This window comes from Odocoileus virginianus, chromosome 5, assembly GCF_023699985.2.
Source record: "Odocoileus virginianus isolate 20LAN1187 ecotype Illinois chromosome 5, Ovbor_1.2, whole genome shotgun sequence".
NCBI lineage: Eukaryota > Metazoa > Chordata > Mammalia > Artiodactyla > Cervidae > Odocoileus > Odocoileus virginianus.
In genome coordinates this window covers 78,316,486-78,344,401 of record NC_069678.1, presented here as the reverse complement: position 1 = coordinate 78,344,401, position 27,916 = coordinate 78,316,486, and the positions used below count along the sequence as shown (strand labels likewise).

Sequence of the window (27,916 nt, the reverse complement as noted above, 5' to 3'; positions counted from 1 at the left end):
CCCTACCTCAGTCTTGTCTCCTAATCACAGAGTCAACCCAAGTTCTATTACAGGGCAGGTTTGCTAATTTAACAGGAATTCCCTCTGCAGAACAGACAGCTCCTTCCCTTAGCTCAGGTTCTTTCCTCCTATGGCAATTAGATACACCTTCAAAGGCTGATTTCCTTTTCTATCTTCCCCACTAGAGTGTGCCTTAGAGTAGGACGGTGCTTTACCTCTGTATCCACAGAACACATCATAAGATATGTGCAGGTAGATGGAAGAAGTAAGGGAGGAAGTGAGGCGAAAGAAAGAAGGGAGGAAAGAGAGAGGAAGGGGGGCAGGGAGAGAAGGGCAGAGCTGGGCAGAGGCCGGGTCTTGGAAGGCAACCATTTTTACAGCATGATGGATTCATTCAAAGAAATCGCTTGACAGTACAGAATTCATCTTTTTATGGCTGTGACAACACTAATACATTTATTTCCCTTCTGAAATTAACTTTCTAATATTAAGAAAGGTCACAAAGAACTGCAACAAAATGAGACATTTTGTCATTTTTAACAAATCATACCAAAGCAGACTGTCAGATTAAAGGGGTCACCATTTGGAGGTCTAAACTCTGGTGCTGATTGCATAATCAGAGCTAATGCTTGTCATTCTGTCCTTTCCCTGCCCACAAATCCCCCATAGTTCCCTTTGGCCCAAATGATAAAATTCCAATATCTCAGCCTGTATCCTGAAGCTCTTTAGAATCTGATCACTTTTTTAAAGAGCCATTCCTTCCCCAAAGGGACACTGTACACCAGTCAGACCCACTCCTTCCTCCTGTCTTCTTCCTGCGTGACTTTGCTCACATGGTGTCTCCTGTATTTACTGCCATCTCTCCCACTATATGCCCATGGAAAGAGCCAACTCGTTGGCTGTCCCTTCGTTCCTCAGGATCTGACTTGTTTGGACCTGGAGTCTGCCACTTCTGGTCTCTTAGCCTTGAGTTGGCCTTGACCATGGCTTGGACCCTGAGTTCCCTCTGTCTCTCCACACCTTGCTCTGTTCTACCGTTAATTCCCTTAGAGATATTTGGGAAAGGCTTGGCGAACTGGGAGGGGACACTGAATTGGGGGTTCTTTATTAAAGGAAAAAAAGAAGGAAAGAAAACAGTGATGACCCTCTGTCTTCCTCCTATCCTGGTCTTCCCTTCTCCTGACTCATCCATCCGTGTGCTTGGCCCTAGGCTGGACAGGAGAACACCTGCAGCTAGAAGAACAAAGACTCAACCTTGACTCTGTTTCTTGGGAAAGTTTCTTAATAACTTTTCAGGCTTAGTTTTCCCATCTGCAAAACAGAACAATAATCTCTATCTCACAACACTGCAGTAAGGGTCAAATGAATGTGCATGTGTGAACATGTTCTGAACACTACACATCCGTGTAATCAATTAGTAAAAATAATTTTGAGAAGATCCATGTGTTAGTGATACATCCCCAGGGCCTAAGTGATGTGCTCTCACCTTATGGAGGTGGTGGGGACCTGAAGGTGAGTCCCAGCTCCACAGCACTGTCCCCCCCAATGTGGTCTCAGCCAGGTCGGCTTCTTGCCCTGGGCTTACATGCTCCATGTTCTCTATGAAATGTTAGTTTGGGGTACCTCTTCAGTATTTCCAGCTTTGAAGTTCTCTGGCTCTGCAAAGTGAACTCTGAGACTCCAGAAGGCCAGAATTAAGTCATAAATTCAAGGCCAAAGTGGTCAAGACAGAAGTTAGGGATGGGCAAGTCCTTAGTCTAGGAATAAAGAGGAGACATCCTGAGATGCCAAACTCTTGACTGTAGTAGTGTCAACTGGCCCCAATCAAGACTCCAGCTCCTAACTTGCCTGGTCTGTTTGATCTATGATTTCATCCCAGGTGTTCCTTACAGTGGGGGCAGGTGGGAGCTGGCTACACAAAGTAATGGAATAAAGTTGGCATATCTATTTATAATGTCAGTTGAACCCAAAGACTATGGGGGTAATTCCGAACACTTGTTATTCAAAGGTATCATCAAACTCAAGGAGAAGTCAAAGAAACAGAATCCTTCTTTTCTATGCTGGCTGGCTACATGTCTTTCAGAGGTAAAAGGGGAGATTCCTGAGGATTGTGGAGGTCCTATTAGCGGCTTGACTCCTGGGGAGCCTGCTCACCTGGCCAGCATGGGAGCAGGCAGCTCTGACTTGCAGCTTTGCTCCCACCATCCATGTGACCTTGCGGGTTTCTAGTGCTTTTCATTTGTTCCTTCTTTTAACTGACATTTTACTGATGTGTTAGGAACTATGCTCTGGGCAAGAGAATGCAGAGGGGACAGAGACATAGCTTTATCCCTTAAGGAGTTCACAGTTGGGTAGAGAAGAACAAGCACATAAAGCAGTCAGCGTGCTGGGGAGTGATAAATGGGAGTGCTGGGAGAGATCACGGTGGGGAGGGGGTGGGGGCGTCCTTCACGCTGAGCCTTAGTTTCCTCAGCTGAAAAATGGGGATAGTGACAACCCAGTTCATAAGGCTGTTTGATGGATCAGATGAGACAGTGCCTAACACTTACTTGATACTCAGTAAATATCTGTGCCTTCCCTCTTCCTCAGCCCCACCACCTGCCTAGGATCCTGAAGAGCTGCTCTCATTTGCCCTGTGTATATTCATGCAAGAAGGTCCAGTCATATAACAGAAATATATATTAAAGAACATGCATTAGCAACTGGAGGAGTTCTCAAGGTCACAGCATAGAGCTAAATTCTAACAGGAAAGCAATTGTTCTCTTGCAATTAGGAGCCTGAGTAAGTTAACTCTTTCAGCTGCTGAGTGTGCACTGGCAGTGCTAGGCATTTAAAGAAAAGCTTTGGCCTTGACATGCCATCTCAGCGTAACCACTGAAAGGCCATTTCTGACAAGTGAACTTAGCTGCAAACTAGCATACACACTCCACTTTCCAGAATCTCTGCCAGTACAGTGCAGCCTGCCCCATGCCACACCTGGGGCCTGCAATCACCCCAGGGGTCTACAGGATCACATTCACTGTACAGTAAGTCCTCTACATGTGAAACTTCAAGTTGCGAACTTTCAAAGATGCAAGCGTGACCCCGTGTGCCAGCTGTCGTACTGTACTACTGTGCTTTTCAAGGTACTGTGAGATCAAAAATGTTTTCTTTATTTTTTGTGTATTATCTGTGTGAAAAGTATTCGAAACCTGTTACAGTGCAGGACGATATAGTTGATGATATTTGCTGGGTACCTAGTCTAACTTTGTTGGACTTACAAACGAATTTGACTTACAAATGAGCTCTTAGAACAGAACTCATTCAGATGTAGGGGACTTCACTATATTTACTTCAGAACCACCCTTGCTGGAATCAGCCCTTAGGGCTTACAGTGAGTTGCCCCAATATACACATGCACATATACTGAAACCCTGGGAACAGTGGAAATCCACTTCCCCGCCAGATATTAAACTGTGAAACCCACTCCGAAAGGATCACAACAGGCAAACACAGGAAGCCGTAAGAGAGAAAGGTTCGGTGCCTGAGACTGAGTTGAATGTCACCCAACTAAGGGTTATTAGCTCAGCTGAAGAAAGCCTAAGTCACAGATGGAGGCTGCGGCGGGTCAGAGAAGCTGTGATAAAGCCTAGACCTGCTCCCAGTCTATCGTTCAGGACCTACTTGCAATGCTCTTGCAATAACCAGAGCTATAGCTATTTTTTTTTTAAATGCTACAGTTTAAAGATAGTGATATTGTTCTGAAGATGCCTTTGTGAAATTAACATTGAAATATCAGTTATCGTATGTTACTAGATTTGAGTTTACGGTAAAAATAAATGCTAACATTTATTGAGTGCTTACAATGTACCAGTCTTAGGAAATACTGCACTAACTTCTAAGCTGTTAACCGCTAACTTTCTATACAGGGTCTTCTTTAATCCTCATATCATCTGTGTAAGAAAATGCTACTACCCCATTTCACAGATCAAGCCACAGAGGCTCAGAGGGGTGAGGTAGCAGATAGAGGCAGAACTGGAAGTTGGAGGTGATTTTTGACTGCAGAGTCCTTGCTCTTCATCCCTAGGAGAGGAAAGGATCTACCTCCAGTCCTTCTCAGCTGGAATTCCATCACCTCCACTAGCTTTGTTCAAAGCTTCCTAAGACCAGTTGACTTTATACTCCCAGATGTCTGGTTCTCGGTGAGTGACCATGCCATTGTAGTTATTCAGTTGTTAAAATTTCTTTGTATAATTTTTCTGTTTATTCTTGCTATCTCTTCTTAATGAAGGTGATGGGATTCCAGCTAAGCTATTTAAAATCCTAAAAGATGATGCTGTGAAAGTGCTGCATTCAATGTGTCAGCAAATTTGGAAAACTCAACAGTGGTCACAAGACTGGAAGAGGTCAGTTTTTATTCCAATCCCAAAAGAAAGGTAGTGCCAAAGAATTTTCTAACTACTGTACAATTGTGCTCATTTCACATGCTAGCAAGTCAATGCTCAAAATCCTTCAAGCTAGGCTTCAGCAGGATGTGAACTGAGAACTTCCAGATGTACAAGCTGGATTTAGAAAAGGTAGAGGAACCAAAGATCAATTTGCCAACATCCACTGGATCATAGAGAAAGCAAGGGAATTCTAGAAAAAGATCTACTTCTCCTTCATTGACTACACTAAAGCCTTTGACTGTGTGGATCATGACAAACTGTGGAAAATTCTTAAAGAGATGGGAAAACAAGACCACCTTATCTGCCTCCTGAGAAACTTGTATGCCTATCAAGAAGCAACAATTAGAACCCAACATGGAACAACGGACTGGTTTCAAATTGGGAAAGGAGTAGGTCAAGGTGGTATATGGTCACCCTGCTTACTTAGCTTACATGCAGAGCACATCATGCAAAATGCCAGACTGGATGAATCACCAATTAGAATCAAGATTGCTGAGAGAAAAATCAACAATGTCAGTTATGTGGATGATATCACTCTAATGGCACAAAGTAAAGAGGAACTAAAGAGCCTCTTGATGAAGGTTAAAGAGGAAAGTGAAAAAGTTGACTTCAAACTCAACATTCAAAAAAACTAAGATCATGGCATCCGGTCCATTCACTTCAGGGTAAATAGATGGGGAAAAAGTGGAAACAGTGACAGATTTCATTTTCTTGGGCTCCAAAATCACTGTGGATAGTGACTGCAGCCATGAAATTAAAAGACGTTTGCTCCTTGGAAGGAAAGCTATGGCAAAACTAGACAGCATATTAAAAAGCAGATAGATCACTTTGCCAACAAAGGTCTTTATAATCAAAGTTATGGTTTTCCAGTAGTTATGTATGAATGTGAGAGTTGGACCATAAAGAAGGCTAAGCAATGAAGAATTGATGCTTTCGAATTATGGTGCTGGAGAAGGCTCTGAAGAGTCCCTTGGATTGCAAGGAGATCAAATCAATCAATCCTAAAGGAAATCATCCCTGAATATTCATCGGAAGGACTGATGTTGAAGCTGAAGCTCTAATACTCTGGCCACCTCATGTGAAGAGTTGATTCACTGGAAAAGACCTGATCCTGGGAAAGACTGAGGACACGAGGAGAAGCAGGCAACAGAGGATGAGATGGATAGATAGCATCATTGACACAATGGACATGAGTTTGAGCAAACTCCAGGAGATCGTGAAGGACAGGGAAGCCTGGCGTGCTGCAGTCCATGGGGTCACAATGAGTCAGACATGACTTAGTGGCTGAAGAACAGTAACTAGTCCTTCAGGCTGACAGGGCAGTGTTTGAAGGCCAAAAATTTAGTAGATCAAGAAATGGCCAAATTAGGAATAAATGGCACAAACCTGAGGTTTGCTCTGGGGAAGGAGAAGTGAGGAGTCTTTGTTATGCTTACAAAGAGGGCACAGAGGAGTTGGCAGATTGCATAGGATGTTAGGAGCCTGGATATAGGTATCTCTGCAATAGGTATTTGAGCACAGTAGAGGTACAATGGATGGATGGTTGGATGAAAAGACAGAAAGATGGCTAGTTAGAGAGATAGATGCATAGATGGATGCATAGATGCATTGATGGATCCATCCATTCGTTGCTTCTAGGTTCTTTCTGTAAGTGGGCTGAGCTGGCTTCATGGGATGTTTACCCTAGTAACTAGCCCAGAACTGAGCAGTTGACTCTGATGTGCTTGGTTCTGTTTTATAAAATAAAGTCTCTCTTCATTTCTGGGTAACCAGGTCCCCTCCTCATTCCATAATTTTTCCCCAGTTTTAAAGTCAACATATATTTATGGAAAACTGTTGGGAAATATTTTTTTAAAATAGGAGAGAAGAAAACAAACCTGGTGCCCAGAAATACCACTGTTAACATCTAGTTTGCATCCATTTGTTTTGTGTAACTTTAAACCTGGTTGTTATAAACATCTTAACATATAATACATATGCAACTTTGTCTTCTGCTTTGTTTCACTTAAATTTAAAGCATAAACATTTTCATAATATTATAACATCCATTACATGAATGCATTGTGATTTACTTAATCAGTTTCCCACTGTTAGGCATTTAGATTTTTCTCGGTTTTTCACTATTCATAAATAATGATACTGTGGAATTTTTTTCTTTGCATAAACCCTTATTTACACTTCAGATTATTTTAGTCTAGGTTTCTAGTACTGTAATTGCTGGCTCACAGCTACAAACACAATGCAATGACGTATTTTAAACCCCAGAAAGTCATGTAATATCTCTTATCCCTCTTTTAAAGTTTCATATTCCTTGCTCCCTGAAGGAAAATTCCCGTGTCTTTCAGGATCAAGTCCAAGCTCCCTGGGGTGGTCCACGGGGCTCTTTCCGACTGGCCTCTGCAAACCACCCAATCTTACTTCCCACTGGGCTCCTACCAGTCCCGTTCACCAGACTCCTTGCAAATCTCTGAATATATTCACCAGTCTCGTACATGTGTCTTCACACACACTGCTCCCCTCTGCCTGCAATGCATCCCCTGGACTTTGTCTAAACAACTCCTATTCTTTCTTCAAAACTCACTGCAGAGGTAATTTCTCCAGCAAGCCTTGCCTGATCTCATGTCAGGTTGAGACGACCTGCTTTTCCCAGATGGTATCCAGATCCCTTGTCTATCATCACACTTACCACCTTGTCATGCAGTCATTGGCTTACTGAGTCTGGAATGCTAGACCAGGCATTTGCAGACTATCTATGGCCTTGGAATCAACCTTGGAATCCTTTATTCAAACACAATTTTTTAAAACTGGTAATTGTTAAAATCTTTTGAGAATAAATGGGTCTGGCACAGTGCCTAAAGCAAGACATGTGAATCACTTCACTTAATCCTCAGAACAACTGCTTACAAATGAGGAAACTTAGAAAGGTTAAAGGACTTACCCGATGTAGCAAAGCCATTGAAATGCTAAAATGAGATTTAAACTCAGACAGGTGTCTGAGCTCTTAGCCACAAAATTATACAGCTCTGGTTAAAATGGAGAGGGGCCACATGGGAGGGGGCATCCTCAGACCTCTTGTAATTTTTCTAAAAACAGCTTGAAATCCACAGCTCTATTCTGGATAATCAGTTCCTTGAGGGGAGGGACTGTTTCTTATTGGCTTTTGTATTTCAGTATATAGGGCCTGAGCTCAGAAAATGCATGTTGAGTGGATAAATGAATGATTTTTTTCTTTTGAAGTCTATAGGAAAGTTACTCTTTTAAGTATACACTTTTCTAGCTTTGTAGAAAAAGCAAGAAATAGGAGGCCGGAATGGCTTGCTGAGTGGGGGAGCATCAAGGCTCATTGGCCAGGAGGTCAGCTGTGTCCAGGCTGATAAGACTTCTCACAGCCAGACACACCTAGGACCAGTACGAGTCTTGGGAGGCGGGCGTTAGTACTTCGTTTTCGGGAGGATGAGGGTGCTTCTTGATGAAAGGTTAAACAGTTCAGTTCTTGCTGGAAGCAGTGATTAGTCTGGTCCCTTTCATCAGAATTCAGCTCTCTCCACCACGGTAAATAATGGACTAATTAGGCATCTGGCTTACTTGATTTCCCATGGCTAAGGCCAATTTCTGAAATGCAATATGCTATTTGATGTACCAGCATGAATTCATCCTTGGCTGGAGAGCCTCCCAACAGTAACAACCAAAAATAACTCTTGGAAAAGTCTCACATGTGTTGAACACAAAACACCCTCAAATGTAACCTGTGCTCTGTCATAGGCCAGCTGGGCTGAGTCCCTGACGTGGGGCAGGCTGTGTACATATTCCAACCTGCTCTGGACCAGGGGCCTTGGAAGGGAGAAGGGGAGGAGCTTGGAGGAGGGGTGAGAAATGGGTGGGGTAGGTTGATCAGAAGAGTGTCTGGAAGAGAGGGCCCGGAGGTAAGCTGGAATGGTTAGGTAAGTGTGAAGAGGTTATTTCCAGTGTCAGGCTGCCCACAGAGATCCCTTTTTAACTTACCGAGGTCAGATATCTGGGTGCTCTTGGAATAGGAAAAACAGAGAAGCATGCTTGGTCTAACCTAGAAACCAGGGTGTGTGGAACAGATACAGGCAGCAGAGAAGGGTGAAGATAATTTTAGAATTTACAGGTTTGTGGTGGAGATCCTATGTGGCTAGATTCTAACATTCTGGAATTTCCAAATTTCCATGTTATCTTATCCTGAAATCTCTTGGAGATGGGCATTGTTAATATGAATTTACAGATAGGAAAAATAAAGCACAGCGTTTAATTGATTTGACTCAAAGGGAACTTCCCAGAAGCTTTGTGGGTCCTCCTGCGGTTGAAACAGTATGTATCTAGTCAGTTGCTGAGAGGTATTCAGAGTCTTTCAGGATGAAAAGATGTTAGAAAAATTGAAGGAAACAACCAACTTGATGAGAATATTGCTCTGAGGTGACAGCTCCATCTCTCCCCCCTACTTGCTGCCAGAGCCAAAGCTATAATCTAGAGAGGAAGAAAAACCATGTCTTTTATCATAAGTGAGAGAAGTTGCCCTTTAGAAAAATAATGATTTCTCTTAAAATTCCTTAAAGTTTCATAAACCACCTCAAACTGTTGTAGAAAAAGCTGTAAAAATTTCATGAACTCAAAGCACCCTGTGTTCGCAGAGCCCCCTGGACGATATCACATTTACTTTCAGCATTTATTTCCACCTTGAACCTTTCCCCTGGTGGCTGTTTACTGATTTCTCAGGCCAGGATGCTAGGAGTGGAAAAACATTTGAGCAGATCCACGTGTGTGATCTATGGTGCCGATGGTGTGCTGTTGCTGTAGTTCAGTCTCTAAGTCATGTCTGACTCTTTGTGACCCCATGGACTGCAGCACGCCAGGCTTCCCTGTCCCTCACCATCTCTCAGAGTTTGCTCAAACTCATGTCCATTGAGTCGGGGATGCCATCCAACCATCTCAGCCTCTGTCATCCCCTTCTCCTCCTGCCTTCAATCTTTCGCAGCATCAAGGTCTTTTCCAATGAGTCGGCTCTTCTCATCAGGTGGCCCAAGTGTTGGAGCTTCATTTTCAGCATCAGTCCCTCCAATGTATATTCAGGACTGATTTCCTTTAGAATGGACTGATTTGATCTCCTTGCAGTCCTAGGGACTCTCAAGTGTCTTCTCCAACACCACAGTTCAAAAGCATCAATTCTTTGGCACTCAGCCTTCTTTATGGTCCAGCTCTCACATCCATACATGACTAGTGGAAAAACCATAACTTAGACTAGACAGAACTTTGTGCATCGAATCTACTCCTTGTGAAGCCTCCAGCAGCTGGGGGAAGTCTGGATATTTTCACGGGGTATTCCTCTCCACACCACCCTATGGTGATCATCCTTCTTCACTTTACAAAATGCTTCACAGGCATATAATGGGCGTATCTCTCTCCAGCTTGTGAGGCAGGCAGGTCAGGGACCATTCTTGCCTTTAGCAGAAGGACAAACTGAAGCTTAGGAAACTGATATTTGTGGAGTTTCTGCCATGTGTTGGGCACCTTCACAGGCTTTCACTTCAGCCTTTGCTTCCTTGCAGCAGCCAGGACTTCTGTGCTTTGTTATGAAATCCAGCAGTGGAGTGTCCATAACCAAGGGACAACTCCGAGATGACACAGCCTTGGAGCCAGAAGAGCTCCCCTGTGGAGTTCTTCCTCCATCCCTACAGTGTATAGAAGGAGGTGGAATGAAAGGCCCAGAGAGGGGAGGTGGTTCAGCCACTCTGGTTGGGGAGTTATGTTCCGAGCGAGGCCTTCTTGCTGCCACAGAGATCAGTCCACATAGTTTGAGCTTCCCCATGCAGAGGAGCTCTGGGATAATAAAGTCAGAGATGTGGGGATAAAACAAAAGCTTGGGAACCCACAGTCCCAGAGCTCTGGAGGCTTCAGTGAGACAGTCTGCAAGTTCCCCAGCAATGTGGTTTTCAGCCAGAATGGCACCGCCTCCTCTAAGAGCCTGACAAACATCCTGCCACAGGGACAAAGAAGTATACCACCAAAAATGCCATGGCTGTGCCTCCTGGTCTCCTGGTTTACTGCTAAGTGTATGTTGGGGGCGTCAGGGATGAGACCCCCCATCCTTCCCCCTGTCCCCTCATTCTTCCCTGGGTGGGTTTTCCCTTGCCTAGGTGGGTTTTCCCTTCCACTAGCATGGTTCTCCCCCAGGCTGTCGGGTACAAGCACGCAGGTACCATCTGGTTCCTAGTAAGAGTCACCACCCCAGGGCCTCCTGGTCTAATGACCAGCAAACCGTCTGCTCATCCTAAGAACAGACCCCATGGGCCATTTCCTTCCTTTTAAACTGAATGTGAAACTGTCCTGGCTGTGCATTTGTGGACTTATCTTTTGTGTGAATATGTAGAACTATATACTTGTCTGTGTGTCTGTCTCTTATTTACCATGTTTATGTTTTTACATAAACAATGCTTCCTTCTCTAGGCTTCCCTGGTGGCTCAGTTGGAGAAGGCAATGGCACCCCACTCCAGTGTTCTTCTCTGAAAAATCCCATGGATGGAGGAGCCTGGTGGGCTGCCGTCTATGGGGTTGCACAGAGTCGGACACGACTGAAGCAACTTGGCGGCGGCGGCGGCGGCGGTGGCTCAGTAGTAAAGAATCCACCTGCCAATGCAGGAGATGTAGGTTTGATGTCTGGGTTGGGAAGATTCCCTGGAGAAGGGAATGTCAACCCACTTCAGTATTCTTGCCTGGGAAATCCCATGGACAGAGGAGCCTGGCAGGTTACAGACAATAGGGTCGCAGAAGAGTCAGATGTGACTTAGCGGACTAACAACAGCAACAACATTTTCTGGTTTATGTATGTGAATGTGTGCATTTTCTGCCTATTTCTATGTTGTATGTGTCTGTAGCAGGAATGAGTGCTGGTTCTATGTTATCTGACCATGTTGCCGACTGCTCTGTTTGCATGTACATGTGTTATAATTTATTTATTTATTTGACAGAAAGAGAGCAGCTTATCTTGAGGACTACAGGAGGCAAGCGAGGAAAAACCCCCAGCCCTCTGTTGCTCTATTTGCAAAACTGCTCCGTGTTGTTATGGCAGCTAATTTTCCTTAAATGATTTAAGGAAATGGATCTGTCTAAAAGAGCTGCAGCCAAGTTGTTATAGCAACACAGGCCTTTCTCCTCTAGGAAAAGGCGGGGAGTCACCCCAGAGCATAGAAACCTTTCCACAAAGCAGCCCTGAAGCTCTGAAGGGCTCCGGGGGCCAAGGAAAGGACTGCAGGGGACCTATTTGCTTCCCATGTCCATTCCCGGGTGTCCTTCTTGGCAGCAGCTTTGGCCACTCTCAGGTTCAAGGCACATTATATTTCCCCTGGACCACTGCCATGAGCACCTGATGGGGTGGTCTTATTTTGCTTCGTCTCCATGCTGTGGCCTTAGTCACTTTCTAACGCATCTATCCTTGCACATAATATTCTCTCTGGTGCCGTGTTCTGTGCTCAGCCCTGGATATAAATAGGGCATGTCCTTGAATAGCATGTCAGGGACATTGGCCTTTATTCCACAAATAATGGGGAGTTACTGGAAGGTTTTAGGCAGGGGGGAGAGACTAGGCTGAATTTACATTTTAGGGTATCTCTGGGGTTTCTAGATGGGGTGACTGAATCTATGGAAGTACTATTCATCGATCTCTCCTCCTCGCTCAAACATTTTTGATGTTTAATTTTAATTTTCTTTTTATGTTATTATATTTAGTTCAACTAAAAATCAGGTTTAAAAGGGCCTAGGTCTTTGATTTTAATGAAAGGGGGAACATTGGACTACAAGAAGAAGCCAAATTCCTTAGCCCAGCATGCAAACTTGCCCGAGGGCGTCCTCACAGCTGCCCTGTCCTGTGCCCTGCACACCCAGCCCTGCAGCTGAGCTCCCCCACCTCCACGCCGTGGCTCAGCTGGCCCTGGAGTCCCTCTCCCCTTTCCTGTCACCTCCCTCATCCCTGACCATGGCCACCTGGTAACATATTTCCCACTCCTAAAGGCCCAGTCCAAATTCTTTGAAAAAAACTTCCTTGGATTGCCCAAACACACACACACACACACACACACACACACACACACACACATACACACACACACACACATTGGATTAATCTCCCCTCAGCCTCCATCTTCCCAAAGCACTGCATTTTCTCTATTATAGCTCACATTCCTCACTGCCTTGGATTAAAATTGTTCATGAGGGTCTGGCCTTCCTTCCTATTAGATTGTGAGCTCTTCCTAGCCTGACATCCTGCCTCCTTAATCTCTGTATCTCTGCGGTTACCAAGGTCTTGCACATGGAAATCTACTGAGCTTTTCCTAAGCTCTCAGGTTCTGTCCCTAGGAGTTTAGGACCATCTCAGCAGGTTGTAAAAAAAACCAAGGTTTTTGTGCACAGATCAGAGCCTTGAGTAAAGAAAGGCACTGTGCTGGTGGCAGCAGAATCCAGGCCACTCGGAGGGGGAGGGGAGATCACAGAGGGGTCTGTGGTCCAGGATGAGATGGTTGGATAGCATCACTGACTCAGTGGACATGAACTTGAATAAACTCCAGGAGATAGTGGAAGGCAGGGAAGCCGGGTGTGCTTGCAGTCGATGGGGTCTCAAAGAGTTGGACACAACTGAGCGACTGAACAACTGTGGTGGTCACTCCTTTTCATCAGGAGACTGTTATAAAAACCAAGTCATGGAAGCTCTGGGTTCACTTCATCATTTGTTCAGCATTTACATGGAGGCCCTGCTCAGAGCCAGGTCCCTGATGGGCACAGGTGACTGAACCAGCTAGGCTCTGCCCTAGGGGACAATCAATCACAACTGGTAAACAAGGGCCACACTGACCACGGGGCGCTGTCCTGGGAGTGGGACACTACATGCTTTGTATCTGACAGTCAGTGCAGTCCTCTGGGTTTAAAGACTCCTTTGTCAAGGTCATCATTCAATATCCAAGTCCTGGAGAGGGGTGGAGGGTGTCATAAGGACAGCAAGCCCTTGTTGCCAGGTGAGAACACAGAAAGACTCCCTCAGGAGACTCACTGCTGCTCCACTTCAACACCAGCACATCTAAAACTTGACCCCATGCTTACTGGTCCTCCTGGGTTCACATCCTAGGAGGGGCATCCCTTCCACTCCATTGTCCAAGCCAAACTGTGGGCATCACTCAGCTCTCCTTTCTCTCACATCAGTCTCTAAGTCATTTGTATGTCCCTCCATCATATCTTCAGACTCCTCCTCCTCTCAGCCCCCCAGCAACAGGCACTAATGGTCTCCAGCCTCTGGCCTGGTGCCTTCTGAACCCATCTCCTTCCAGGCACCAGAGGGATCTTTCTGAAAAGCAAACCTGATCCTGTCACTTCCTTTAGTGGTTACCCATTCTTATGAGAATAGTCTGTATTCATTCTAATAAAGCCTTATATTGTAATGCCCTATCACTATCTGCCCCCAGTACCATCACGCCCAACGACTGGCAGCCTCCCGAGGAAACCGCCCCTCTAGGCAGATGCCCAGCTGTCCTCTCTGCCTAGAAAGCCCTCTGTGCCCGGAGCATCCCTCACTCAGCAGCTCAGGTGTGACCTGCTGGTTTGGGCTCGTCCTACGGCTCCCACCACCCCTGTGCCTCCCTTCCCCAATGCCCCTAGAACATCTGTCTAAAATGCCTGTCTCCATCAGGTTGTGGACTCCTTAAGGCTGACACCAGCTCTGACTGTTCCCAGCACCCAACACAAAGTTCCTCCCTCACCAGCTCTTTGAGGAATGACAATGCTCACAGATACAGACCCTGCCCATCAGCAAGGGTCTTCCTGATTCTCTGCTTGTTGATTGAGTGAGCAGAGGCCACTGGGAGGGATGGAGGGAGATTGTGAGCATTTAGAAACAAGGTCAGAAGCTGTCCTGGCAGTTCAGACTGCTCTGGGATCGAGTGGTTCTGATGACGTCTGTGCCAGTGAAGGTCCAGGGTAGAAGTGCATTTAAAGCTATCAGGGCAGATGCCTGGGGCACTGCGGTGTTTGTAGCTGGCATGTTAACTCTTGAAGTCAAATGTGAATTTGAATGGGATCTAAATAATGTTTGTTGAGGATCTGCAACACACCAGGTACAGTGTTGGTACTTTCACATGGCTTTTAAGTATAGAGAGTTTGTGTAATTTGTCATCCGAACAGGGACAATTCTGAGAGGAGAACGGGTCACTATTAAGAAATATTTCAGAACAGGTATAAACAGAACTGCCCCAGACAAGCTGAAACTTTTAACCATCCTACCTATAAGATAACAATGCAATCTCAAAAACAACAGAATGATCTCTGTCTGTTTCCAAGGCAAACCATTCAATATCACAGTAATTCAAGTCTATGCCCCAAGCAGTAATGCTGAAGAGGCTGAAGCTGAATGATTCTATGAAGAACTACAAGACTTTCTAGAACTAACACCCAAAAAAGATGTCCATTTCATTATAGACGACTGGAAAGCAAAAGTTAGAAGTCAAGAAATACCTGGAGTAACAGATAAATTTGGCCTTGGAGTACAGAATGAAGCAGGGCAAAGGCTAATAGAGTTTTGCCAAGAGAATACACTGGTCATAGCAAACACCCTCTTCCAACGACATAAAAGAAGACTCTACACATGGACATCACTAGATGGTCAATACTGAAATCAGATTGATTATATTCTTTGCAGCCAAAGATGGAGAAGCTCTATACAGTCAGCAAAAACAAGACCCGGAGCTGACTGGCTCAGATCATGAACTCCTTATTGCCAAATTCAGACTTAAATTAAAGAAAGTAGGGAAAACCACTAGACCATTCAGGTATGACCTAAATCAAATCCCTTATGATTATACAGTGGAAGTGACAAATAGATTCAAGGGATTAGATCTGATAGACAGAGTGCCTGAAGAACTATGGATTGAGGTTTCTGACATTGTACATGAGGCAGTGATCAAGACCATCCCCAAGAAAAATAAATGCAAAATGGTTGTCTGAGGAGGCCTTACAAATAGCTGAGAAAAGAAGAGAAGTGAAAGGCAAAGCAGAAAAGGAAAGCTATACCCATTTGAATGCAGAGTTCCAAAGAATAGCAAGGAGAGATAAGAAAGCCTTCCTCAGTGATCAGTGCAAAGAAATAGAGAAAAACAATAGAATGAGAAAGACTAGAGATCTCTTCAAGAAAATTAGAGATACCAAGGGAAGTTTTCATGCAATGATGGTCACAATAAAGGACAAAAATGGTATGGATCTAATAGAAGCAGAAGATATTAAGAAGAGGTGGCAAGAATACACAGAATACAAAAGAAAGATCTTCATAACCCAGATAATCACGATGGTGTGATCACTCACCTATAGCCAGACATCCTGGAAGATGAAGTCAAGTGGGCCTTAGGAAGCATCACTATGACCAAAGCTAGTGGAGGTGATGGAATTTGAGTTGAGCTATTTTGAATCCTAAAAGATGATGCTGTGAAAGTACAGTATGCCAGCAAATTTGGAAAACTTAGCAGTAGCCATAGGACTGGAAAAGGTCAATGTTCATTCCAATTCCAAAGAAAGGCAATGCCAAAGAGCACTCTAACTATTGCACAATAGCACTCATCTCACATGTTAACAAAGTAATGCTCAAAATTCTCCAAGTCAGGCTTCAATAGTACATGAACTGTAAACTTCCAGATGTTCAAGCAGGGTTTAGAAAGGGCAGAAGAGCCAAAAATTAAATGGATCATTGAAAAAGCAAGAGAGTTCCAGAAAAACATCTACTTCTGCTTTATTGACTATGCCAAAGCCTTTGACTGTGTGGATTACAACAAACTGTGGAAAATTCTTGAAGAGATGGGAATATCAGACCACCTGACCTGCCTCCTGAGAAATCTGTATGCAGGTCAAGAAGCAACAGTTAGAACTGGACATGGGACAACAGACTGGTTCCAAATCGGGAAAGGAGTACGTCAAGGCTGTATATTGTCACCCTGCTTATTTAACTTTTATACAGAGTACATCATGAGAAATGCTGGACTGGATGAAGCACATGCTAGAATTGGGAGAAATATCAATAGCCTCAGATATGCAGCTGACACCACCTTTATGGCAGAAAGTGAAGAAGAACTAAGGAACCTCTTGATGAAAATGAAAGAGGAGAGTGAAAAAGTTAGCTTAAAGCTCAACATTCAGAAAACAAAGATCATGGCATCTGGTCCCATCACTTCATGACAAATAGATGGAGAAATAGTGGAAACAGTGACAGGCTATTTTTTTGGGTTCCAAAATCATTGCAGATGGTGACTGCAGCCATGAAATTAAAAGACATTTGCTCCTTGGAAGAAAAGCTATGAACAACCTAGACAGCATATTAAAAAGCAGAGACATTACTTTGCCGACAACAGTTCCATCTAGTCAAAGCTATGGTTTTTCCAGTAGTCATGTATGGATGTGAGAGTTGGACTATAAAGAAAGCTGAGTGCCGACGAATTGATGCTTTTGAACGGTGGTGTTGGAGAAGACTTTTGAGAGTCTCTTGGACTGCAAGGAGATCAAACCAATCCATCCTAAAGGAAATCAGTCCTGAATATTCATTGGAAGGACTGATGCTGAAGCTGAAACTCCAATCCTTTGGCCACCTGATGTGAAGAACTGACTCATTTGGAAAGATCCTGATGCTGGGAAAGATTGAAGGCGGGAGCAGAAGGGGACGACAGAGGATGAGATGCTTGGATGGCATCACCAACAAAACGGACATGAGTTTGAGTAAACTCCGGGAGTTGTTGATAGACAGGGAGGCCTGGCGTGCTGCAGTCCATAGGGTCATATAGAGTCGGACATGACTGAGGGACTGAACTGACCTGAACTCATAGATAACAGTCTGTAAGTTCTCTCTCTCTCTTTTTTTTTTTTTGGTAACTCCTAGCAAAATTTATGGGGCTTCCCCAGTGGTTCAGTGTGTTAAAGAATCCTCCTGCATGCAGGAGACACAGGAGACTCAGGTTTGATCTCTGGGTTGGGAAGATCCCTTGAAGGAAGGAGATCCCCTGGAGGAGGAAATGGCAACCCTCTCCAGAATTTTTGCCTGAAAAATCCCATGCATAGAGAAGCCTAGCAGGCTAAGGGTTGCAAAGAGTCAGATATGACTGAACACATATGCATTTCATGGAGTTCCCTCCGGATTCCCCTTCAAGGCAGCTAAGGAGAAGGGGATGAAAAAGGATAACAGGGTTGGATGCCATCACTGACTCAATGGACATGAATTTGAGCAAACTCTGGGAGATGGTAAAGGACAGGGAAAAGTGGTATGCTGCAGTCCATTAGGTTGCAAAGAGTAGGACACAATTGAGCAACTGAACAACAACGAAATTTATAAATCTATAATATTTATCAATATTTACTTGTTTAATAGGGCTCCCCAGGTGGCACTAGTGGTAAAGAACCTGCCTGCCAATGCAAGAGACATAAGAGGTGCAGGTTTGATTCCTCTGTTGGGAAGATCCCCTGGAGAAGGAAATGGCAACCCACTCCAGTATTCTTGCCTGGAGAATCCCATAGATAGAGGAGCCTGGCAGGCTATAGTCCATGGGGTTGCAAAGAGTCGGACACGACTGAAGTGACTGAGCACGCACACACTTTTTAAATGTCCATTTCCCCACTAGATTGTAAGGGTTAGTGTTGTGTTCACTATTTCAATTACTATATCTGGTATTTAGAAACTACTTGATAAATATTTGTGGGAAGAGGAAGGAAAGACTGGAATAGGATTCTGGGCAAAGGAAGAGAGAAGAAGAGAGGAAGAGATGGAGGGAACTGGGGTCCTGGCCCAGGTCAGTTTGGGTCCCATGCTAGAGCCCCATCCACATCCTTGCTTGGGGAGAAAAGGAGTGGACTTTCAGGAGAAGGCAGCTCCCACAGCTCACTCAGCTTCCAAGTGTGTTGATCACCAACTTGCTGATGATCAACCTACTCATGGCACAAAGAATATCCTAATACCCCTGACACCCCCGATCATGTTCTGTAACAGGATCAAGTGCCCAGTTGCCTGGGAGCAAATTAGTGACTTCAGATTGATAATGGTCTCTCTCTTTAACAAACCTGACACCCTCCCTTTGGTTCCACCCCGGAGTTCTCTCCTTGGGGATTCACCTAAAACACCACTTTGTTCCGTGGCCCCTACTCTGTCATCTCTCCTGTCTCATGTCTTTTCTTTGGTCATGTCTGTTTATCCCTTCTGTGAATAGCTGTTTGGAATCTGTCCGACTCCTTGTGACCCCATTTACCATGTTCAATCCAGTTCAACTCAACATATAGTTATTGAATACCTATTTTTATCCACATTAGAAAAAATGTGGGGCTGTTCTCTTTAAGAAGGAGATGGCAGAAAAAGGAGGTGTGGTGAGTCTATCAGGGAGGTTGCAGTTAACACTGCAGTTAACACAGGGGAAGAATTCAGTTGACAACAGACACCTCCTTCAAAATTTAGAAGCATCTTCTCTCTGCCAGGAAAGCTCGTCAGGATGGATCAAGAGTTCAGGGTAATAATGAAGTTGGTGAGCACAGCTAACAGCTTCTTTTGTAGACAAGAAGGGGTGAGTTGGAGAAAGAAGCAGATATACTAAAGCTGTGGCTATGTGAGCCCTGATGGCAGGCGGGCTGTAAAAGACCTAGGGAAGCAAAGCTCCCAGAGGAGGATCAAGACGGCTGTTGAGTTAACTACTCTGCACCTAAGCACTTACTTTTTCATGAATCCTTGCTTGTAAAAACAAGATAAATACACTTGCTTTTATGTACGCATTTTTGTCTGGCCAATAAAGACTGCTCTTTAATTTAGGATATTCTTATTGGCATCTTCAAAGAAAGCAAGTAAAATGTGGTACACAGGTGTATCACTGAAATACCCCAACTCTGGAACCTTTGCTGTCTTAGCAATCATGTCTGTCACCTGATGGCAGCCAAGGGTCATAAGGCACGGTCATCAACGTTGGAAGAGACTTGGATGTAATCTCACTATATTGTCTCCCAAACATTTGAGTCTCCTCCATGCACTATTTTTGACAGTGTCATTTAGCTTCAAGTTGAACACTTTAAGTAAGGCCAAGTTCACAGCTCACATACCTGTTCCATCACTGGGCAACTCTAATGGTTAAAAAGCTCAGTTTCTCTATCGGCCTTACCTCTTGCTTTGGCTCCAAGTGGAAGATGTCTGTCCTCTCTCATAACTCTTCAGAGAGTTCTCTCAGCTATGAAACCCCAATATCTTCTCCTATTTCTCACAGTCTTACCCCATTAACAAACTCAGTGTGGACCTCCCCGTTTCCCTTCTTCCTGGAATAGCAGGTCCTTTTATCTGGGAATATGTTCATCACTACAACATACACTGCAAGTTTGGCTACATGACTCTGGTGAGGTTCTTCTGTCCTGTCAGATCCTAGCCTCTTGGGACAGAGTTGCCTTGCGCAGAGGTGTCCATGTCCTCCCAGTCAGGCCAAGCACAATCCACTTGGAACTGGAGCTAGAATATGAGACTGAGTCACTCTCTCTAGTGGAAGAAGTGCTGGATGTAATACTTGGCACATGTTCCCTACAGGTACAGGAGGCCAGACTGCAGTCTTTGCCTATATGGGGCTCTGGGATTATTCCAAAAAATTCTCTCGTTACCAGCCCAGGTTGGATGCATGAGACAAGTGCTCAGGGCTGGTGCATGGGAAGACCCAGAGGGATGGGATGGAGATGGAGGCGGGAGGGGGGATTGGGATGCGGAACACATGTAAATCCATGGCTGACTCATGTCAATGTATGGCAAAAACCACTATAATATTGTAAGGTAATTAGCCTCCAACTAATAAAAATAAATGGAAAAAAAAATCTCTCTTCTTTGTAAATTAGCTCAAGTTGTATTTCTTTTGCTTGTAACCCAAGATTCCTGACAACTGTAAGTGGGTATATTTCCTTCATCCCATGAGATCTCCACAACTGAAGCTGGTGTTTGTGAGGGGTGGGGAAGGCACTTTTTCAGAGAAGAGACCAGCAGGCCTGGTCCCTCCCCGACTTTGACCCTGAATTCCTCATTTGCAGCCCCTGGTGGACTGTCCCGGTACCACATCGCCCCTTTCCCAGATCAAGCCGGCAGACCAGCAATTGCTGAGGAGGTTCAGTTACTCACGGGGTCGTTGTACATCTGAATGATGAGCTGTTTCACCCCATGCAGGGTGGGGTGGGCCCACGGAGAGGGATCCAGCCAGTGGCGGTTCAGGTCGAACCCCATCAGAGAGCACCTAGGCAGTACCCAAAGTCAGAGTCAGTACACAGAGGACAAGCCAAGCTCCTCACTTCTCCAAAATACAGTTAGGAATGGGAGCAGTCATTATGTCACTTACCTAGTGCAGTTTTTTTTTGTTTTGTTTTTTTTGGGCCAGAGACAGCACTGAGCATATTTTTACATGTATTAATTCAGTTACTTTCAACAACACTATGAGGGCACTGCTATTATAATTCTCACTTGACAGGAAAAGAAACTGAGTCACGGAGAGGTTCAAACATTTCTGTGGAGCCGTCTCACTTCCGTGATCACTCCCTGAGACCATAGATGCATGTGCTTCTTCTATACAGGGCCAGAAAGAAGGCTTAGGCCCAAACCACTGGCATCCCCACTGTTCCTCCCTGTCTCACATTCACAGCCAGTCCATTGTGTCTACCCTCAAAATATACTCAGAACCGAGCACTTCTTTATCACCTCCACTACTGTCCCCTTAAGCTTGGACCAAGCTCAGTACTGTAATACTCTCTTACCTGGTCTTGTTTCCACCCTTGTACCTCCCATCCTACCTCATCCTAGACACCCATCTCTCATTTCTCATACAATAAACAGGGTGATCCTATTAAAGCATAAGTCTGATTATGGCCCTTTTCTGCTCAAATGGTTCTCTACTAGATGCAGAGTAGAAGCCAAAAGTCCTTACCACCAGCTACAAGCAACCATGTGGTCCCCTCTGTTATCTGCTATGAGCTCAGCTCCTACCACCACCCCCTGTTGCTTCCGTGACAGATTCTGGCCTCCTACTGTTCCTCCAACACACTGGGTACTTCCAGCCCCAGGACTTTTGTACAGCTCATCCCCTCGGCCTGGAAGCCTCTTCCTCCAGATAGGTTCAGGATCCATTTTCACTTAGCACCAATCTTAGCTCACAGGTCACCTGCTCAGTGAGAGCTACCCTGCCCACCTTCTCCATGACCTCCCTTGGGCACATTCATTACTTCACTAGGACAAGTGGGACCATGACTTCTGATCTCCCTGTCTCCCTCTTCCTCCTGTTCTTCCTCCAGATCGACTCAAAGCCCTGCTTGTCCTTGGGAGGAGGTACCTCCCCAGGTCTCTGGGTCTGTGCCTCCATCTGCCAGACCTTCATATGCTGTAGGCACTCTCTGGGCCCCCCCAGGCTGAGGGACAACTCCAGAAAACCTGTGCTTGCTCACAACTCAAATGACTGTGCCCATCCTTCTCCTGTCTCCAGAATGTCTCCCACACAGATCTGATGATCATGCTTTCTTGATCAAGATTCATCTATGATTCTCCATCACCTGTAGGATAAAATTCTGCTCTTTGCAGATTTTTAATCAGATTTAAAACTGATGATGGCCTTTCTTTGCCTGAATGTACCTTTTTCTCTCTCTATCCCTCTGTCCTATTATTTAATCCATTCCATCTTGCTTCCCAAACCCTTCCCTCTATTCCTTAAGTAATAAAATTTAACCCCCCCTCTCAGGTGGCTCAGATCGTAAAGAATCTGCCTGCAAAGCAGGAGACCTGGGTTTGATCCCTGGATCGGGAAGATGCCCTGGAGGAGGGCATGGCAATCCACTCTAGTATTCTTGCCTGGAAAATCCCAATGGACAGAGAAGCCTGGAGGGCTGTAGTCTGTGGGTTCTCAGAACTGGACACAACTGAGTGACTAACACTATATTACTACTACAACTTATTACATGTACATTCCCATCTCTCACCTTATTCAGAAAAAAAATAAAAAGGACTCTACTGGGGACCACCAGTAGGAACACTAAGACTACCTCTCCTTCAAGGTGGTTGGGGAGTAAATAATAATTTCCTCTCTTAAAATAAGCGGGCTGGGAACCCCATGGAGGAATAATTAATGTTTCGTGGGGACACATGGGGAAAGGCTTCATTGAGGAGAAGCCACTTGACTTGTCTTACTGAACGAACGCTTGCAGGTGGGGGCAGAAGGGAAAGTGTAAACAAAGAAAGGAATTATGAAACCACCCAGGCTTCTGAAGGAATGGTGGGCAATTTGGTTTGATCGAATCACAGAGGATGTAGTGAGGAGGTGGTGACAGTGAATAATAAAGGGAGTGGGAGGGGAAATGTAAGGGCCTCCAATGCCTGGCAAGGAGGTTCACTGTTTTATCTTCACATTTCTGTATTTAGATGAATCAAGTGCTGATGTTGGCTTCTCACTGATGGTGGAGTGGAAACAGAGCTTTATATGCATTTTACAATATCATTACCATCACAATTAAGGGGTCACAGTCAACAGAACAGTTACTGATATTGTTTGTCTCAAAAATTAAGTACTTTACTAAGTGTGAAATACTTCATTAAATGTCAACCTTATGAGAGAGTGCTATTATTATTCCCATTTTGCAGATGTGGAAACTGAAGCACAGAGCCTGAGAGAACAGGTGAAGTCATGATCAGCTTATGAACATTCTCACAATTGCATGCTCACAAGAAACACAGTCTAACATAGTCTAGAGAAAGAAGATCTGCTCACAGGCTCATGTCCATTTGCAATTCAGGACCCCATGATGAGGATTAAATGAGATAATACATGTAACGAGTTTAACTTCACACAGGTTCTGGCACGTGGTGGCAATCAACAAGGTTACACTGTCCCCTTGTACTTTGCCATGGTTTTGTGCTATGCGATGTATGCGCAACATAAACTGATAGATTTGAGATCCATCAGGGGGCTGGAGTGGGCAGTGGACAGTGGCGGTCAGGAATGACCTCCTGGCTTTCTCCCCCAGTCTGGAAATCAGGCAGATCTGAGTTCATATCCATGCTCTGTTCCCTCCTAATGTCATAGGCATTTGTCCATTTTCTTCTGCCAATGCCAGCATCTAACTGTGAGATGGAGCAGAGTTGGGGAGAGTTCATTCCTCTATCATTACAAGATGCTGAGACTGTGGTGGTGCCTTTTCTCTTACCACACAAGAGAGATGAGCCAGATGACCTTGCAGGCAGGGGAGCAGCAAGAAACCCAGACTTAGGCCACAGCTACTTCTGCCCAGGACTTAAACTTGGATCAGCTGATGCGAGGCTGGCAGTTGGGTCACGCAGCAGTGATATGGTGGAACAGAGGCAGATTATTCCTGCCAACAGCCATTTATTTTTGTCCTCCAGAGCTACTCTATTAGTTGGTCTTTTTCCAAATCTGGACTCCAGCTTCTGCTTCATTCTGTTAGCCCCTTCCAATAAATTTCATTTTTTTTGTTTAAGTAGAAGGGTCAGTCTCTATTTCTTTAACTGAAAGCATCCCTAACTGTATGGTTCTGTGGGCAAATTTATGGAAAACTCCAGCAGGTCCTCTATATTGTCTGCTTCTCAATGGCTGGTCACCAAGCAGGTGAAACCATTGATCTAGGTGTTATTCCCACAGAGAGTTTCCAGCCTGCACCGAGCACCTAAAAATTTGGAAGGGAACACTGTCATTGATAACAGGATTTAGTCATAAGCAACTGTATCCTTAGAGATGGTTAGCTTACTTACTTCCCCCTCTTCTAAATAAGAATGCCTTCAGCAAAGTCTTGGCCAAGTCAGTTTTTCCATGACACTGCCAGGCCCTGGTACTCACCATCCCCCCAAACAACTTATCCCATTCTTAGAAAGCTCTGTTAAGAAAATCTTCCCTGTCTTTAGCTGAAATTTGTCTTCCAGTGACTCTCTCCATCAGTCTCAGCCTTGCCTCACAGAATAACACAGAACAATGAGGTTATGTTGGGAAGACTAGATGCTTTGGAAGTCAGTTAGGCTTAAGTTTTGGCTGTATTCCTTACCAGCTGTGTGACTTTAAAATTTCTTTTTTAAAAACCCTCTGGGTTTCTGTTTTATCATATGTGTAATGAAGAGAACGACCTTGGCCTGGATTGCATACATGAGCAAATGTCTACGAATGGCCCAGCAGAATCCTCAGACAGAATGAACAATGAATAAAGGGTAGCCAGTGATGGCAGTGGCACTGGTGGTAACTGTGGTATATTGTTGAAATTGTCTGAGCCTAAATATCATCTCCTCCAGGAAGGCTTGCTGACTTACTCTCTGCAAACACATGGTGGGTGTTTTTCCTCTGCTCCTGGCATCCATTGCTCCCCCATCAGGGTGGCTACCACGTAAAATATAGTCATTGTTGAGTCTGTCTTCCCCACTGGACCATGGGTTCCTCGAGTGCAAGGATGATGTCTTATTCATGTTTGTATTCCTGTGCCTGACAAAAAGCCTGGACTATAGCAGACATTAAAGATGTAGTTGTCGAATGAACATTTCACTCTTTCCCAAGCATTTTCCTATATCCTATGATATAGTTCTCAGAAACATCCAGCCACACAGGCAGATTGCATTTTTTTTCAAGTGAGAGCACTGATGGCCAGAGCAAATAAGCCATTCTTCTAAGGTCAGCTACCCAGTACTGCACAGGACCCAGACTGGAATCCAGGAGGTGTACTGGCTCTGGTCTCCATGATCTTCACACCTGGTCATGTTACTTGCTGGGAGCCTCTCTAATTCAAAAAAGTGAGATTCAAAACGGAAGGAAAAGTGTCATTGCTGAGATATCCTGAAAGATCCACTCCTTGATCCAAACTTCAGATGAAAGCAGAGTATGGCTGGGGATTCAAAGGCAACTCAATCCTCAAGAATCCTGGAGTGCTTTAGAAGCTAAAGCATTTGTGGAACTCTTAAATCAACAGTACCTGTGCTGGGTTCTTTTTGAGCTGATTTTTAAAGAAAGCTTCTATTGGCAACCATCCTATCAGTAGAAAGACTGATATTTATTGAAGAAAACATCTTAGTAAAGTTGTAGGAGCTCTGGCTAGGGACCAGAGCACAGGCCTCAATGTCTACATCATGTTAGGAAAGATATCTCCCTCTCCTAGGCTCCATGCACTTTGTAGAATGAGGGGGCTACACTTCATGCATAAAGGACCCTTCCAGCTCTCTCATTAAATGATTCAAAGGCATCAGTAACTGGGCTTTACCTCTGAAGCTAGCAAGTTGGAAGAAGCATACATTTTGAATAAGGTTAGGTTGAAATACAAAGAGAACAACACAGTCTAGCAAAGAGATTGATACAGTTTTTAAAAGAAATGCCAAATAATCAAGAATTACCAACATCTTAACATTTATTGCATGAGTTTCCCAACATTCGAGATTTGCATCAGACCCAATCCTTGCCTCTAGGAGTTCTCATGTTGCTCAGAGCTTTGAGGAGAAGACGGAAAGTTCATTAAAGTCAAGACAAGAGAGAACATTCCAGAGTTGGTGGCATGTACAAAGTCAGGGAAATTCTACACATTCCTAACAGTGTGATGCTTGTGTCCTTCACTGGGTCATGGGCTGGGGCAGGTTATTCCTCATCAGTGGTTTCAGGACCCAAATCAACTGCCTAAAGACAGGGGAATGAACAAGATGACCTCTAGATGCCCAGCTTTCACCCCTTTGATCACCACTTTAGAGTCCCTGGGTGTGGAAGCTAGGGTTTCTACTCTGGGCCTCTGTCTCCTTGGTCTTCTATTATTTTGTTACTTATTTTCAAGGTAAAATTTCTGAATGAGCTCAAAATCAGGACCCAAGTTCTGACACAATTGGGGCTGTTTATGGTACCAGTGAGATAGAATATTCGACATTGGGACCATTCTAAAAAATTCAAATTTATGAAAGTCGAATTTATAAATAACTGTGTAATATGTGGCTTCCCTGGTAACTCAGCTGGTAAAGAATACACCTGCAATGCAGGAGACCCAGTTTGATTCCTGGGTTGGGAAGAACCTCTGGAGAAGGGATAGGCTACCCACTCGAGTATTCTTGGGCTTCCCTTGTGGCTCAGCTGGTAAAGAATCTGCCTGCAATGTGGGAGACCTGGGTTTGACCCCTGGGTTGGGAAGATCCCCTGGAGAAGGGAAAGGCTACCCACTCCAGCATTCTGGCCTGGAGAATTCCATGGACTATTCATGTAATATGTAACATCTTTCTCTTGAGCGGGAAATGCTCTTGAGTGCCTTTCTTTTTTTCTTCCAAACTGTCAGCCCAGTGAGGGTGGGGACTATGTCTGTGTCATCTTGCCCACCTCCATTCCAACTTTGTATACCATAGACTCAAGTGTAGAGAAGGTTCAATATATCTATTGAATAAATGAGTAAATGAATAGATGAACAAATACCCTGAAGGTTGGCAAACAAGGTCCAGGTAATTACTTGAAGACATATTTTGAAATGTATTTAAGCACTTGTTACATGCCAGATACTCTCACGATAACCCAGTGAGGTATGTAGAATTTATCCCCATTTAAAAAATGAGAAAATAAAATCCAAGAGAGAGGTGACCTTGAGAAGGTCATTTGACAACCACTAGAATATAGAGCTGGGATTCAAACTGAGGTCTGACTGAACCCAGTGACCCTTTGCCGTCCCTCCAGTCATCAAGGAGGTTGTGTGATCTATGAAAGAGATGCTAGACTACTCCTTTGTCTGCTCTTTCTGTATGCTCTCCTCCTCCTCTGCCCAATGGCAGAGATACAATGGTTCTGGAGAACATTATTTAAATGGCAAATAAACAGCTCCATCTTGTGAAGGACACCACACCTCATCCCTGTTGCAACAATGGCAGCTGGAATGAGAGCGATGATTTTAATTCCACTCCTTATGATTTCCTTTTCATCTCCTCTAAAGGGTAGAGAGGAAGGCAGCTTGGTGGCTCCAGATCAACCTCACCCTGAGCATGTGGGGCCGTGTGATCCTGGAAGGGTGGCATGGACGAGTGGAGATATATGGGGCATGCACACAATTGTCCCCCAAACGCAGCAGTTTTTCAGCATTATCAATGAGCTGAATTGGATTAAGCATATTTGCACCAAAAGCAAAATAAATATTGCTGTATTTAATGCCACTAAAAGGTTGGGATTCAATTGCTCTTGGCCCGAGGCAACTTCCAGCTCTATTGATTGGCCAGTGTCAGAATGCCAGGCAATCTATCATCAACAGCTGCTGCAAAATGCTTAGCAGGTGGGCTGGGCCCTGCTGCAGTGGAAACAGAGGGTAGTGGGCAGAGCTCTTTGTTCCAAACACGCACACAAGGGGCAATTATATCAACCCACTTCCCATCACCACCACTGAGATATTTAAAGCATTTCCCTCATGTTCCTTCTTACATGATCACAACATGGATGTGGCCCAGACTGTGGAGGCAGAGAGGAGGATAGATAATTACATAG

At 44.6% G+C, this 27,916-nt stretch overlaps 1 protein-coding gene across 4 annotated transcripts in view; it reads right to left on the bottom strand.

Annotated features, from left to right (window-relative positions):
* The window catches only part of AGBL4 (AGBL carboxypeptidase 4), a 1,425,416-nt gene that overhangs the window by 94,394 nt on the left and 1,303,106 nt on the right, over positions 1-27,916 (bottom strand). For all 4 annotated transcript variants that reach the window (XM_070468194.1, XM_070468193.1, XM_070468191.1 and 1 more), the window contains one exon: positions 20,581-20,692. In XM_070468194.1, the coding sequence (XP_070324295.1) occupies positions 20,581-20,692 (112 nt within the window). The remainder of the gene's footprint in view (positions 1-20,580; positions 20,693-27,916) is intronic.